Below are 17,012 nucleotides of genomic sequence, written 5' to 3'. Positions count from 1 at the left end.
AGGCTAGAGGCCTTGGTGCACCCCTTCTCTCTATCTATCTACCTTTCTCTCCTCAAAATGATAATACATATTTTCCTTTATGGTCTTAAAAAATTGAAAAAATATATAAATTGTCCAGTTAGCACTTCTCTTAATGTTCATACCCATATATTAATGCTACTCTCACTTTTTGTATAGGGAAGCTTCTTTTTCAGATGGCAGTGAACCTGGGATGACTCAGAAGGCACCATGGTGCTGAGAAGAAGTGACAGAGGAGTGTCCAAAGCTCAGGGTCCATTGTAGAACAGGTGGCAGAAAGAATGTAACAGCCAAAGGAAGGGCAGGACTGCTTACAATTAGCTCCTCAATAGTGATTCTCCTACCTCTGCCTCCCATATGCTGGGATTAAAGGCATGTACCACCATGCCCAGTTTGAACTCATTTTTTAAAAAACTAGTAAAAGCCAAATAAAACATGGTCATAAACCTATCAAAGTTAAAAAAAAAGTTCAAGTGATTACTGGCCCTATTTATTTTACCTTTCAAAGGATTTTTGCTTGTTTGCTTATTTTTGGAGGTAGGGTCTCAGTCTAGCTCAGGCTGACCTGGAATTCACTATATAATCTCAGGATGGCCTTAAACTCATGATTATCCTCCAAACTCTGCCTCATGAATGCTGGGATTAAAAACCTGCACTACCATGCCCGGTTAAACTGCACATTAAAGAGCTAAAAAAAAAAAATGATTGTGATATATTATAGAAAGGGACAAGATGTCAGTCACCAAGGGTAGCAGAAACAGAGAAAGGTGGCTTGGATTTGATATTTATTAATAGTTAACAGATTAGATAAAAATAAGAGGAAGGGAGTAGCCATGATGGCACACGCCTTTAACCTCAACACTTAGACAAAATCCAAGGAAAAAGGGTCACTGTGAGTTCGAGGCCAGCCTGAGAATTGCAGGTCAGCATGGGCTAAATAGTGAGACTTTTGGAGAAAGGTAGAAATTGAGTCTCACTTCTGAGTTTCTGATATAAGCAACTCAATAGAGAGCAATGTATTTAACTGAGATGAGAAAAACTCATGACAGGAAATACTGGTTTAACTGTGTGTGCGTGTGCAGGCACATGTTGGTTTGTGTGTTGGAGGGGGATTACTTTGTTTGTGACAGAGTTTCATGTAACCAATGCTATGTAGATGAGGATAAACTTCAATTCCTCAACCTCCGTCCTCAGCCTCCCATGGGCTGAGACTACAGTCAAGTGTGACGCCATTCCTTGAGAACAGTTCTGTTTCAAACACAGTAAGTTCAAGATTGTTGTGAGATGAGCAAATATTTAGCAGAAATTAGAATTCAGTTGATAGGTGTGGGTTGGAAATACATATTTGGGAATTGTTAGCATGATGATGGCATTAGGATATTATCTTCTAGTCAACTTGCTTAGAACTGATGATTCCGAAATATCCTCAGGGACATATTTATCTCTTATAGACTTTCCACATATGACTAGATTTATTAAGAATTCAAAGTGGGGGGCTGGAGAGATGGCTTAGCCATTAAGGTGCCTGCCTGTCAGGCCTAAGGACTCACGTTCAACTCAATAGGTCCCACATGAGCCAGATACACAGTGACACAAGCCAGCAAAGTTGCACATGGGCACAAGGGGGTGTACACATCTCTAGTACAGTTTCAGTGCCTGGAGGGCCTGGTTTGACAATTTTCTTTCATATTAAAAAAAGAAAACGACGAGGAAGAGGAAGAAGGAGAAGAAGGAAGAGATGGACAGATGGGTTAGCGGACAAAGAGCTTAACTGCAAAACCTAAGGGTCTACTCTCAATATTCCATGTTAGCCACATGCACAAAGGTGGGGCAAGTACCAGGTCACACATGCCCACTAGGTATTGCAAGCGTATGCAGTTTGATTGCAGTAGCTGAAGCCCTGGTGTGCCAATTCTCTATCTCCCTCCCCCCCACACACACACACATCTTAAAAGAAAAGGCCAGGCACGATGAGTTCAAGACCACCTTGAGACTACATAGTGAATTCCAGTTCAGCCTGGGCTAGAACAAGACCTATCATGAAACCCCCCCCCCCCCAAAAAAAAAAAACCAAAAACAGATAAAATGGAGAATGAGCATGCCAGGGACTCCTGCCACTGCAAAGTAACTTCAGACGCTTGCACTCCTTTATGCATCTGGAGAATCAACCCTCCGTCATTGTGGGCTTTCCAAACAAGCACCATCAAGCACTGATCCTGTTTTAATATAGTAAACTAAGGTGTTCCATACCTCAGAATAGCAATTTGCAAAAGGAAGCAAGGCAGAAGGAGAGAGCAAGGCAGAAGCAAGGCAGAAGAAAAAGTAAAGTTTTCAGATGCTAGTAGAATACTTTTTTCTCAGCAAAATCCACAACAATCTTAGATCCCAGAGTGTTGTGGCAACACAAGATATCAGAAGAACATGAGCAAAAAATGCTTCCAACAGAAATATATGCAAACAACTCCTTTTAGAGCCAGGCTTCGCCAGGAGTAAAACTGAAATAAGGAATTCAAATGTATTAGTATTACTCAGGTAGGTCACACACCGCTTTTTGAGTGGGTCTTTCAATAGCTTATAAATCAAGTTAGACCAGAGGCTAGTAAGACTCTGGGATCCATTCCGCCCTCTCCACCTATCCAGCACTGGGATTGCAGGTGAGCACCAGCACCCTAAACATTTTTATGTGGCCATTGGGGATGGAACTTTTGAGACAAGCACATTTAACTCCCTGATGAGTACTAGTTATTCCACTTATTTAGCAAAACCCAGGCTAGGTAATACACACTCTACATGTGTATGCAAAAATAAAAGACAGGAAAAAACAAAGCTGAGCACATGACTCAGCAGAGAGGAGAGGGCCTACAAAAAGCCATGAAGACCTTATTTGTCAGGAATGAAACTCCCTAGCAACCAGGTCAGCAGCTAGGCATGGCTAAGCACAATTGCAACCATCCTCTTGTGAGAAGTGGAGACCCGGGAATTGCGAGGGCTCCCTATTCAGTACCTCTGACTGAAAACTGCAGCTCCACTTTCAGTGAGAGACTTGGTATTTCAAGGGAACAAACAAATTAGCAATAAGGGAGGACACTTATATTGTCATCTGCACATGCATATATACATGGGGCACACATGTCTCACACACATAAACTTTTCTTTAAGATAATTATGTTGTAAAATAAGAAGGATAACCAAAATACCCAGTTTGGAGCTGGAGATATAGCTTAACTAAAAAAACCTACTGTGAACTATGTGTGGTGGTGGCATATGCCTTTAATAACAGCACTGGGGAGGTAGAGGTAGGAGGATCACCATGAGTTCAAGGCCACCCTGAAACTACTTACATAGTGAATTCCAGGTCAGCCTGCACTAGAGTGAGGTCCTAACTCAAACAAAACAAAACAAAACAAAACAAAACAAAACAAAACAGTAAGACTTGAGCTCAAGTAAGAACAGGCAGAAGGTTAAAGGGATTTTCTTGCAAAACCTGGATTAATTTCCCAGTACCATATAAAGCTGGATATATAAAGTGGCAATATGTGTCTGGAGTTTATATGTAAAGGCAAAAAGGACCAATGTGCCCATGTTCACTCTCTGTGTATCTGTCTCCTTGTTTTTTTTTCTCTTTCAAATAAATTAATAAAAAGAAAAGAACTGACAGAAGACTGATGGGGCAGCACACAACTGCTCATAAATATAAAAATAATTGCTAATATTGTTTTATTGTGGTAGTAGGATTTATGGTGTTTTTTTTTTCCTTCTTTTCTTTACTCCTATAGTTAGTTTTCATTTCAATAGAAATAGTTAAAATAAAGACAATATTCAAAATAAAAACAAGGGGGCTAGAGAGATGGCTTAGCAGTAAAACGCTTGCCTGTGAAGCCTAAGGACCCCGGTTTGAGGATCAATTCCCCAGGACCCACATTAGCCAGATGCACAAAGGGGCACACACATCTGGAATTCGTTTGCAGAGGTTGGATGCCGCAGCGCGCCCATTCTCTCTCTCTTTCTCTCTGCCTGTCGCGGTCAAATAAATAAATAAAAATAAACAAAAAATTAAAAAAAAAATAAGTAAAAACAAGGGCTGGAGAGATGGCTTAGTGGTTCAGGTGCTTTCCTGCAAAGTCAAAGGACCCCAGATTCGATTCCCCAGGACCCACGTAAGCACAAGGTGGCTCATATATTTGTAGTTGGTTTGCAGTGGCTGTATGCCTTGGCATGCCCATTCTCGTGCCCCCCCTTCTCTTCTTCATTTTCTCTCAAATAAATAAATTGAAGTTTTTGTGATTTTTTTAAACTTTCTTCATTAAGTGATTTTGTTTATTTTTTTGTTTATCACTTTATTAAGTGATATTTTTTGCTGTTATCTCACTGTAGAGTTGGCCTCAAACTTCAGGTGATCTTCCTGCAAGTGCTGGGATAATCATGTGCCACTATATCAGGATCATATTTTGTTTTTGTTTGTTTATTTTTATTTGAGTGTGACAGACAGGGAGAGAAAGAGGGAGGGTGGGAGGGAGGGGGAGAGAGAGAGAGAAAGAAAGAATGAATCAGCACACAGGGCCTCCAGCTAATGCTGGAGGAACTCCAGATGCATGTCCTACCTCCTGAATCCAGCCTATGTGGGTCCTGGAGAATTGAACCTCGAACTGGGGTCCTAAGGTTTCACAGGCAAGCACTGCTAAGCCATCTCTCCAGCCCTTATATTTTGTTTTTGAAATAGGGTATCATCATGCAGACCCGGTGGGTTTGCAGTCCATTACATGGCTCAGGCTATCCTAACAAAGATAAACTTTCTCCATCAGATTTTCCAACTGTTGGGGCTACAGGTGTGTAGCACTATCCCTAGTTGAAAAACAAGGGCTGGAGAGATGGCTTAGCCGTTAAGGTACTTGCTTGTGAAGCCAAAGGACCCATTTTCAATTCCCTAGAACCCATGTAAGCCAGATGTACAAGGTGGTGCATGCATATGGAGTTCCTGTGCAGGGCTAGAGGCCCTAGTGTGGCCCTTCTCTCTCTCTCTCTTTTTCAAATAAATAAAATATAAGTTGAAAAGGAGACATAAAGGGTGGAGAAAGGAAGGGAGGAGGATACTTAATAGGTTGATATTGTATATATGTAATTACAATGATTGTAATGGGGAGGTAATATGATGGAGAATGGAATTTCAAATGGGAAAGTGTGGGGGTGGGGAGGGAGGGAATTACCATGGGATATATTTTATAATCATGGAAAATGTTAATAAAAATTAAAAAAATAAAAATAAAAAATAAAATAAAATAATAAATAAATAAATAAATAATATATATATTTAAAAATAAATAAATAAATAAACAAGTTATAAAAGTTCTACTACATTATGATTAATAAAGCATAACACTTCCTAATATTTCTGCCGGTGGCAATGTGAAGAGTGCTTTTACGCCCACACAAACACTGTATTAATATCTTTGGAAACCAGTCATGCTGTAAGATATTGTATCTTACCTTCTGAGCACACAAAACACCAGCTGACATTAACATGTTCATGATTTCGGCAGCCCCGCCTAGGGGTAAAGTGATTAGGACAGATGATACTGTTAGATGCAAGAATTTTTGATCCAGCAGCCAGGCAAAAGTCATTGGCATGATATGCCACAGGGCAGCGGACACAGCGCATCAGTCGACCTACATTTATTGAAAGCAGAAAAATGAAGAAAAAGAAAAATAAAAAATTTAAATATTATGTATAAAAAAGATGTGAATTATTCAAGTCTATGAAAAATTTCAGAATTAGAGGAACCATGTTAAAAAATGATTGATTGGCCGAGCATGGTGGCGCATGCCTTTAATCCCAGCACTCGGGAGGCAGAGGTAGGAGGATCACCATGAGTTTAAGGCCACCCTGAGACTACAGAGTTAATTCCAGGTCAGCCTGGACCAGAGCAAGACCCCACCTCGAAAAAAAAAAAAAATTGATTGACAGAGCTGGAGAGATAGCATACCAGTTAAAGTGCTTGCCTGCAAAGCCTAAGGATCCTGGTTCAATTCCCCAGAACCCATGTAAGCCAGATGCACAAGGGGGCACATGCATCTGGAGTTTGTTTGCAGTGGCTAAAGGCCCTAGCACACCCATTCTCTATTGCTCTATCTGCCTCTTTCTCTCTCACTCAAATGAATGAATAAATAAATGTTAAAATTGTTAAAAAAAAATAAATTTTAAAAATGCTTGTTAAGGGCTGGAGGGATGGCTTAGTGGTTAACATGCTTGCCTGCAAAGCAAAAGGACCCTGGTTTGATTCCCCAGTGCCCATGTAAAGACAGATGCACAAAGTGGCACATTCGTCTGGAGTTCATTTGCAGTGGCTAAAGGCCCTGGCATGACCATATTCTATCAAACATAATAAATAAATAAACAATTTACATTAAAAATACATAAATAAAAAATTGAGGTCTTATAATTAGATTGTTATACAAGAGCAATCTATACCTTTAGAAGCAGAAACACTGGCTGGATTAGCAGCGTGACAGGTTATACAGATGTGGAGGGAGCACCGGAAACCCTTGTTCTGCATAACAGTTGGTGGATACTTCTGGACACACTCCTCATGGTAAAACTTGCCACATAAGGGCAGAAGACACCTTTTAACATCTTCGCCACTCTGCTTACATACAAAGCAGGTATGGATTCCTTGAAAGTTAAAAGAAGGCAACAAATTAATACTGAGTAACTTACCCGGATATTAATCCATTATGGAGGAGCACTAAGACCCATGAAGATGGTGATATCTGAAACCAATTACAATCTCAGTGCCTCTACAATGAATGGATAAACTGACATCAAGTGTTTAATGACATAGTACATCAGAATGTATACAAAGCATTCTTGTCGCCAGGCTTAGTGGTGCATGGCTTTAGTCCCAACACTCGGAAGGCAGAGATAGGAGTGAATTCCGTGAGTTTGAGGCCACCCTGAGACTACATGTTGAATTCCAGGTCAGCCTGGAGTAGACTGAGACTTGACCTCGAAAGAAAAAGAAAAAAATTCCTGTCAAATGAGAATCTGAAACTGGGTGTGGGGACACAGGCCTTTAATCCTAGCAATCAGGAGACCGAGGTAAAATGATCAGTGAAACTGTACCTGAGGGGAGAAGTAGGAAGACCAGAAAAACAGTAAAAGTATTTACTTAAAACCATATGCAGAAATTACGTGCAAACAGATAACATATATAAAGGGATTGCTTAGTGGTTAAGGTGCCTGTCTGCAAAGCCAAAGGACCCAAATAAAATTCCCTAAGACCTACAGAAGACAATGCACAAGTGGCACATGCATTTGGAGTTTGTATACAGTGACTGGAAGACCTGGTGCATACATGCACTGTCTCTATCTACCTCTTTATCCATCCCCCACTCATAAATGAATAAAAATAAAAATAACTAACTATATAAACCAGACTTACATAGCCGGGCATGGCAGGGCATGCCTTTAATCCTAGCATTTGGGATGCAGAGGCAGGAGGTAGGAGGATTGCCATGAGGTTGAGGATACCCTGAAACTATATAGTGAACAGTGAATTCCAGGTCAGCCTAGGCTACAGCAAAACATTACCTTGAAGGGAAAAAAAATGGGGGGGGTGGGGTGGGAAGAAAGACTTACAAAGTCAAGTGCTTTCAAAGATGAAATAGAACGAGAAGTGAATACTAATGTATTTTTCAACCATTCTACTCTTAAATGTTTATTCAAGAGAAGAAAACAGCTATATATTTAACTCAAACACTCAAATGTCCTTCAGTAACTGAATGACTCAAAAAATGAAGTAGTCATATACAAAGGAGTACTGCTCAGTAAGCATCAGCACTGTTTACTATCAGAATTAAGGTAATGATTCTGGCAAAACATAAACATATGCACAAAACACATGCCACAAAAAGTCAAATTGTGTACTTGATGTTTCTTTCTATTAAAAAAGATATGTCTTAACACATGTGGCTTTTAAAATGGTCTCTTTTAATGGTTTTTATCTATTTATTTGCAAGCATGGAATTGGAGAGGATAATGGGGTGCCGGGGCCTCTTGCCAGTACAAATGAACTCCTGATGCATGTACCTCTCTGTGCCTCTGGATCTGGATGTAAAACTGAACTCAGGCCATTGGGCTTTGCAAACAACTGCCTTTAACCAGAACCAACCCTCCAGGTCCTAAATTTTATATTCTAAAGGTGAGGTCTTACTCTATCTCAGTCAAACCTGATGTTCACTCTCTATCCTAGGCTGGATTAAAACCTGCAACAATCTTCCTACCTCAGCCTACTGCATGCTGGGATTACGGGGGGGGGGGGGGATGACAGGACACAGGGCAACCATGAATAAACCAGGCTGATCACAAATTCTCAGTTGTTCTGCCTCTGTAGTGCTGAGTTTATACCATGTGCAACCTGCCATAAAATTTATTAATTCTCTATTAAAATCTCTCTGGCATTTCTTTATCTTTTCTTTTTAAGAGGTAGGGTCACACATTAAACCAAGACAACTCACTCTGTAGCACCTGGCTGGCTTTCAATTCATAGTATGTCCCTCAGACTTCTCATTTGCTCATCTTTATTTGCAATATCTAAATGCATTATTCACATGGTGTGATTTACTATAGTCAGACCTGAAAAGACTCACACCGGTATATTCAAAAGCTACAAAACGTTACCACATCTCCTTAGAAAGAGGTTGGCAGGTACCAGAGGCCAGGTAGGAGGATTGTCTAAAGCCAAGAGCCAGGGAAAGAGACAGAGGACAGGAAGACTGAACACAAGCACAGGGACACAGGGACACATGCTGGCAGAGATACAGATGACAGAGATAACAGTACAGCTAGAGATACAGAACATGCACCTAACTTCAGGAAAGAGAGCGGGAAAAGTCTTTGCTGTCTACTTTACCTGTGCGGCATTCGTTGCAGATAAATTTTCCTCGGGGCATCTCAGTTAAGCCAAGGCACTCAAGGTGGAAAGCACCACAGCACTGAGCTTCACATAACAGTAATTCACCCAGTTTTTCACAATTCTGATAAAAAAAATTTAAAAAAAGATATATACAGAAATATATTTTATAAACATGAAAATTCCCCAATGATTAAGAAAGCATCTCTTAAAAACACATGAAATTTCTGGGCCAGGTGTGGTGGTGCACACCTTTACTCCTAGCACTTGGGAGGCAGAGGTAGGAGGACTGCCATGAGTTCAAGACCATCCTGAGACTACATAGTGAATTCTTGGTCAGCCTGCACTAGATAGAGTGACACCCTGTCTTGGAAAACTAAACCAAAACAAGAAAGAAAGAAAAGAAAGAAAGACAGACAGACAGACAGACAGAAAGAAAGAAAGACAGAAAGACAGATAGAAAGAAAGAAAGAAAGAAAGAAAGAAAGAAAGAAAGAAAGAAAGGAAGGAAGGAAGGAAGGAAGGAAGGAAGGAAGGAAGGAAGGAAGGAAGAAAGACAGAAAGAAAGAAGGACGGACGGACGGAAGGAAGGAAGGAAGGAAGGAAAGAAAGAAAGGAAGATAGATGAAAAAAATTTCATCATTCATTCAGCTAATATAACAATTACCAATATTTTTCTTTCCAAGGCAGGGTCTTATTGCAGCTGAAGCTGACCTCAACTTGACACTGATAGTCCCACCTCAGCCTCCCAAGTGCTGGAATTGAAGGTGTGCACAACCACACACAATTACTTTTATTTTTATTTATTTATTTTGGTTTTTTGAGGTAGGGTTTCACTCTAGTCCAGGCTGACCTGGAACTCACTATGTAACCACTGGGTGGCCTCGAACTCACAGCAATCACCCTACCTCTGCCTCCCAAGTGCTGGGATTAAAGGCATGTGCCACCACGCCTGGCTCATAATTACTTTTAAAATACCTAACATCGTAAGATATTAGGCTAAGATTCTTACAGGGATAAATAAAAACAGCAAATGATTGAAAAACTAGACAAGATATCAAATGATGATTAGTATTACAAAAAGAATTAAAATACTCCTGTAGCTTCTACTAAAACAGAACTCGGGAGGCCAAGATATTAGGATCACTGTGAGTTTGAGGCAAACCTGAGACTACCTGGTGAATTCTAGGTCAGCCTGGGCTTGAGCAAGAATCTACCTCAAATAAGCAAAAACAGAAAAAGCTCCTTTGGCTTTGGTGATCAGGTATGAACACTCAAAATTGAGTTATGAATCCATGTCTGGTCAAACATGCTTCTGATGCCAGCGATGGAGGAGGATCACTGTAAGCATGAAGCCTGCATGGGTTACAGAGTGAGTTGCAGGTCAGTTCAGGCTAGAGTGAAATCCTACCTCAAGAAAAAGAAAACAACTGGATAATGAATGACAAGTTAGCCATTTGAAAATTGAGAGAAACGCAACAACTACAAAACAGATTCACAGATGGCAAACCCATTGTCCACTAAAAAATGAAGAAAGGTCACAGTTACAGAAAATGAGTTGGCAGAGTGGTGGGTTGGAATTATCATAGTTTACTGTCTACATTTGTCCACAAAACTGTGAAAAAAAAAAGTCATGGTGACACATGACTTTAATCCTATCACTATGGAAGCAAAGACAACAGGATCATTGTGAGTTAGTTCAAGGCTACCCTGAGACTACTACCTAGCGAATTCAAGGTCTGCCTGAGCTAAGATCAAGACCCTACCTTAAAAACTAAAACAAACAAAAATGAGACAAAGGTCTGTAATTGCAAGATGTACCACTGGAAACCTATGCCAAGTGAAGGCTGAACATAAGTTTTCTTTGGTAAAAAGAACCTAATGGTAATTAAAAAGAACCTAATGGCTACTAACTAGAAAATGAAATTCCATGATAAAAATAAAACAGTAAGCCAGGTGTGGTGCGCACACCATTAATCCCAGCACTCAGGAGGCAGAGGCAGGAGCATCATCATGAGTTTGTAGCTAACCTGAGAATAGGGTGAATCCCTGGTCAGCCTGAGCTCAAGTGAGACCTTACTTTGAAAAACCAAAATAAAGAAAACAATAAGAAAAAGACAAACCATGTGATTTCAAGCAATGTCAGCCCAGTGGACATGGACCTAATAGCACCAAAAGAAATACTATTTATCTCAACTGACCTCAAACATAACTAACTCCCCCACACCACATTAGGTATCAAATGCAAGAGGGAGATAGATCATCCTTCTGAGACAATTTTATCAAAGATATGGTGTCACTATGTGGAACACCTTAATAAATGAAGACACACATCTCTAACTAGGAAATATTTTAAGATTTATAAAAGATGTAAGCTTCCAACACATTTTACTTCTCACCATTCTATACAGTTTATATCATCAGTGATGAGCATCAAAATGCTAGAACTAAAAAATAATAAACCAAGACCAACACCATATCTAAATCCATGGATAATCAATTTCTTCATATAAATGATAGTGGGCTGGAGAGATGGCTCAACACTAAAGGGCACTGTATGCAAAGCCTACCAACCCAGGTTCAATTCCCTAGTACCCACATTAAACCAGATGCACAAAGTGGCACAATGCACTTCAGTGGAAGGAGGTACTGGCACACCATTCTCCCTCCATCTCCTTCACTCCCCCATCAATCTCTCATAAATAAATAAATAAAACAATATAGCAATTGATTTAATCTGCACATATCCCCCTAGATACTATAGATCACCTCTAGATTATTCATAATACCTAATACAAAGTACATACTAAATATTTTTATTTATTTGATGGCCTGGGATCAAGTCTCCCACATAAAACCAGATACACAAAAAACACATGCATCTGGAGTTCATTTGCTGTGGCAAGAAGCACTGGTGTGGCCACTCATTTTCTCCCTTTCCTGACTTGAAAATAGAAAATAAGGGATGGAGAGATGGCTCAGCAGTTAAGGCACTACTTGTCTGGAAAAAACCTAAGTTTGATTCCCCAGTACCCACGTAAAGCCAGAGGCACAAAAGCTGGCACATGCACCTGGAGTTTGTAGTGGCTAGAGTCCCTGGTGTGCCCATTCTGTCTCTCTCCTCTCTGTATCTCTCTGCTTACTAACAAAATAATAACAAGAAATAAATAATTTGGGGGGTAGGGGAGGAGTTCAAGCCAGTATCTAACACTAGACCAGGCTGTCCTGAAATTCATTATGTAGCCTCAGGCTACCCTCATACTACTCCTACCTCAGCTTCCTGAGTGCTGGGATTAAAGGGAATAAGGAGGAAGGAAGGAGAGGAGAAGAAAGGAGTAAATAGCAAAGAGAAAGAGAAAAGGGAAGGGCTGGAGAAATAGCTCAGCAGTTAAGATGCTGGACTGTAAAGTCTAAGGGCCCACATTCAATTCCCCAGCACACATGTAAGCCAGATGCACATGCGGTATATGTGTCTGGAATTCAATTGAAGGCCTTATTCTCCCTCCCCCGCCCCCGCTCAAAAAAAAAAAACGTTAGCTGAGCATGGTGGCACATGCCATTAATTCAAGTACTCTGGAGGCAGAGTTAGGAGGATCACCATGAGTTCGAGGCCACCCTGAGACCACGTAGTGAATTCCAGGTCAGCTTGAGCTAGAGTGAGACCCTACCTCGAAAAAATAAAACAAAACAAAAAAAAAAAACAACTTAAAATTGGGCTGAAGAGATGGATTAGCTGTTAAGGTGCTTGCTTGCAAAGCCAAAGGACCCAGTTTTGATTCCCCAGTACACATAAGCCAGATGTACAAGGTGGCATATGCACCTAGAGTTTGTTTACAGTGGCTAGATACTCTGACACACCCATTCTCTCTACTTCTCTCTCAATAGATAAATGAATAAAAATAAAATATAAATATGTTTGAGGGTAGTAGTTTAGGCTTTGCTTTCAAAGCCAAAGAACCTTAGTTTGATTTCCCAGGACCCATGTAAGCCAGAAGCTCAAGGTGGCACATGTGTCTAGAGTTTGTTTGCAGTGTCCTGAGGTCTTGGTATACCTATATTCTCTCTCTCTCAGATAAACAAATGAAAATAAGATATTTGTAGAAAGCCAGGCTTGGTGGAACTCGCCTTTAATCACAACACTGAGGAGGCAGAGGTAGGAGGATTGCCATGAGTCTACATAGTGAATTCCAGGTCAGCCTGGGCTAGAGCAATATATGAAAACGTGTGTGCATGTGTGTGTGATGCTTGGAAAAAATAAGGGGGTAGAGAGATGGCTGAACAGTTGAGGCAATTGCCTTCAATGCCTGAGGACCTATGTTCGATTCCCTAATACCACACCCATTCTCTCTCTTGCTGATTCTTTTTCAAGCGGATAAACGAAATAGTATTTTAAAGTGGGCATGGTGGTGCATACCTTTAATCCCACCATTGAGGAAGCACAGGGAGGAGGATCACTGTGAGTTCAAGGCCACCCTAAGAATACATAGTGAATTACAGGTAAGAATGGACTATAGTGAAACCCTACCTTGAAAAAAAAGGGGGGGGGGGGACTGGAGAGATGGTTTAGCGGTTAAGCACTTGCCTATGAAGCCTAAGGACCCTGGTTTGAGGATCAATTCCCCAGGACCAACATAAGCCAGATGCACAAGGGGGAGCATACATTCTCTCTGCCTCTTTCTCTCTGTGTCTCTCTCAAATAAATAAACAAATAAAAATAATAAAAATTGCCATCTTATCTATGTTAATGTCACTGACATTTTTTCACAGATGAGAAATATTGGAATACATGGCTTTAGTAAGAAAATTTCAACTATATAGAGAATTCCAGGTCAGCCTGAGGTAAAGTAAGGCCCTACCTCAAAAAAATAAAATGAAATAAAAATAAATAAATAAATAAAATTTCAGTTACAATACAAATTGAAAACGTCAAATGAACTATTTGTGAGAATAAAGAAAGGTGCTATTAATAAATTATACCAGAGGAACAAACTTGTATCCCATGGGTCCAGGTAAGTCAGAACAATACAGTGACCCATCTGCATGTATCTTCCTTTCTACCAGAGGCAGTGTATGCCCCTGTGTAGCCCAGGTTTCCTTTCTACCGGAGGCAGCGTATGCCCCTGTGTAGCCCAGGTTCGTCACACACTTGCCAACCTCCCACCATCACCTCCCAAGTGCAGGAATTGCAGCACTCTGTCCATCACTGCCAGCATGAACATTACCTATCTGCCTAAAAGAGAGACAAGAGAAAGGGAGGAATTTTCCTGCTACAAATGAACTCCTGAAGCATGTACTATCTGAAACATCAGGCTTTAAAGGATGGTGAGAGATTAATCTTAGATTTTATAACCAAGCACCACTGAGCCATCTCTCCAGTACCGTCCCCCCCTTTTTTTTTGAAGTAGGGTCTCACTCTAGTCCAGGCTGACCTTGAATTCACTATGTAGTCTCAGGCAGGGATTAAAAGTGTGTGCCACCATGCCTGGCTAGTACCCCCTTTTTTGATATAACCTTTGTAAAATATATGTACATTGTGACTTCTCTTAATGCATACTGGGCCTAACTGCTTTTGAGGTTCAACTTTGTATTCGTGGACCAGTACAAATTATAAGAGAAAATGAACAGGAAAAACACTGGCATAAAATTATACTGGTCACAATAATATATCCAGGGCCTGGATTTAATTTTTAGTTGCTTTAATTAAAAAATAATAGACTGCTCAGGTGTGGTGGCACACACCTTTAATCTCAGCACTTGGAAGGCAGAGGTAGGAGGATCACCATGTATTCAAGGGCAACCTGAAACACTACACAGTGAATTCCAGGTAATCCTGGACTAGAGAGAGAGCCAATGTTGAAAAATCAAATAAATAAAGAAATAAAGAAACAGGCATGGTGGCATACCCAAGAGGTAGAAGGAGTGCCATGAGTTCAAGGCCATGCTGAAACTACATAGTGAATTCCAGGTAAGCCTGGACTAGATTCTACTCCAAACAAAAACAAACATACATCAACAACAAAAATATAAGTATTGTTTTCTTTTCTAAAAATGTTTTATTTTTTTATTTGAGAGAGATAGAGAGGAAGGCAGAGAGACAGAGAGAGAGAGAAAATGGGCACACTAGGGCCTCCAGCCACTGCAAACGAACTCCAGATGCATGTGCCACCTTGTGCATCTGGCTTATGTTGGTCCCGGGAAATTGAACCTGAGTCCTCTGGCTTTACAGGTAAATGCCTTAACCAGTAAGCCATCTCTCCAGCCCATCAATATATATTTGTAAAATCTGTTAATATTGACAATGATACTTCTGGGCTGGAGTAGGGGCACATGCATCTGGAATTTATTTGCAGTGGCTAGAGACTCTGTCATGCCCATTCTCTCTCTGTCTGCCTCTCTTGTGTCTCTCTCTCTCTGTGAAATAAATTTTTAAATATACATAGCTAAAAACAAGTGTTCATTTAACTGATTACTCTCAAAGTCACATAAACTCATTTTAATTTCTTTTTTCAAGTATTTATCTATCTATTTATGAAGGAGAGGGAGAGAGAAAGAAAATAAATAAATAAATGAATGGATGAATGGACACGCCACAGCCTATAGCCACTCCAAATGAATCCTAGATGCATGTACCACCATGAGCCTCTGGCCTATGTGGGTTCTAGTGGAATCAAACTTGTTTCCTTAAGCTTTGTTGGGAAGTACCTCAACCACTACCCCATCAGTCCAGTCTACATAAAGGCATTTTGAATAATACAGTGGAGTCTCATCTCACGAATAAAAGGTAGCACAATGGTTAAGAAACTAAATTCACAAGGACCAGGCATGAAACCAGGCTGAACTGTGACTATACACAAGTTATGTAATCTCTATGTAATTCAGTCTCTTCATAGGCAAAACAAGGATAATAACAACACTCTAATCTCATAAGGTAATGAGTAAAAAATGTGATATCTAAATTTTAATACTGACATATATAATACATTTGTACAAATATTCATTGATGAAAATAGGTAGTAGGATATACAAAGCCCTTATATTAAAGTATAAAAATCCTGACAGCCTGGGGCTGGAGAGATGGCTTAGCAGTTAAGCGCTTGCCTGTGAAGCCTAAGGACCCCGGTTTGAGGCTCGGTTCCCCAGGACCCACGTTAGCCAGATACACAAGGGGGCGCACACATCTGGAGTTCATTTGCAGTGGCTGGAAGCCCATTCTCAATCTCTCTTTCTCTCTTTCTCTTTCTCTCTCTCTCTCTCTCTCTGTCACTCTCGAGTAAATAAATTAAAAAAAAATTAAAAAAAAAAAATCCTGACAGCCTAGATATGGTTCTCCAGTACCCATGAAAGCCAGAAGTGATGCATGTGTCTGGAGTTTGTTTGCAGGAGCAAGTGACCCAGGCATGCCTCCCTCTCTCTCCTAGGGACAGACACAAATGCTTTTTTGTTTTTGTTAAATCTCAAACCTAAAATAACACTTAAAATATTTCTAGGCAAAGGAATGAATATATCCTGGGATATGTGAGACCCTAACTCAATAAAACACAGACCCACAAAACAACAAAGAAAAGTATCACTATGAAATGTACAAATTAAGTTACACGGTCCCAGGTGTGGTGGCACACACCTTTAATCCTAGCACTTGGGAGGCAGAGGTAGGAGGATCACTGTGACAGTTCGAGGCCATGCTGAGACTACATAGTGAATTCCAGGCCAGCCTGGGCTAGAGTAAAACCCTACCTCAAAAAAACCAAAAAATAAAAATAAAGTTTCACAGTTCACTGAATAAACATAGGAGAGACCTTCCTGTGGGCTTGGAAGCGATGACGTCAGCGTATTACCAGCATTATTTCTCTTCTTTCCCATTATATAAGAGACACAAGGAGGGGGCGGGCAAAGCCATTCCCTGGCCCAGGAGTCATGCCATATCTTGTGACCAGGTGCTAAGTGACCATCCCCTGCCTTTCAATGCCAACTGCCCCCTCTCTGCCCAGCTGCCATAACTGTCTGTGGTGGTCAGTCAGCATCTGAGCCACATCCACTCCCGAATTCTGTGTTGGCACTAATGAACTGCATTCTGAATGGGTGTTTTCA

The 17,012-nt window shown here is 40.5% G+C and overlaps 1 protein-coding gene across 8 annotated transcripts in view; it reads right to left on the bottom strand.

The window, feature by feature from the left end:
• Nucleotides 1-17,012, bottom strand: part of Nsd1 (nuclear receptor binding SET domain protein 1) — a 135,655-nt gene that overhangs the window by 40,307 nt on the left and 78,336 nt on the right. For all 8 annotated transcript variants that reach the window (XM_004665049.2, XM_045152085.1, XM_045152084.1 and 5 more), the window contains 3 exons: nt 8,925-9,048; nt 6,485-6,685; nt 5,503-5,682 (listed from right to left, as the gene is read on the bottom strand). In XM_004665049.2, the coding sequence (XP_004665106.2) occupies nt 5,503-5,682; nt 6,485-6,685; nt 8,925-9,048 (505 nt within the window). The remainder of the gene's footprint in view (nt 1-5,502; nt 5,683-6,484; nt 6,686-8,924; nt 9,049-17,012) is intronic.

The sequence above is a fragment of the Jaculus jaculus genome, chromosome 6, assembly GCF_020740685.1.
Source record: "Jaculus jaculus isolate mJacJac1 chromosome 6, mJacJac1.mat.Y.cur, whole genome shotgun sequence".
Taxonomy (NCBI): Eukaryota; Metazoa; Chordata; class Mammalia; order Rodentia; family Dipodidae; genus Jaculus; species Jaculus jaculus.
Note: the sequence above shows the minus strand (reverse complement) of the source record. Positions and strands in the feature narration are given on the sequence as shown.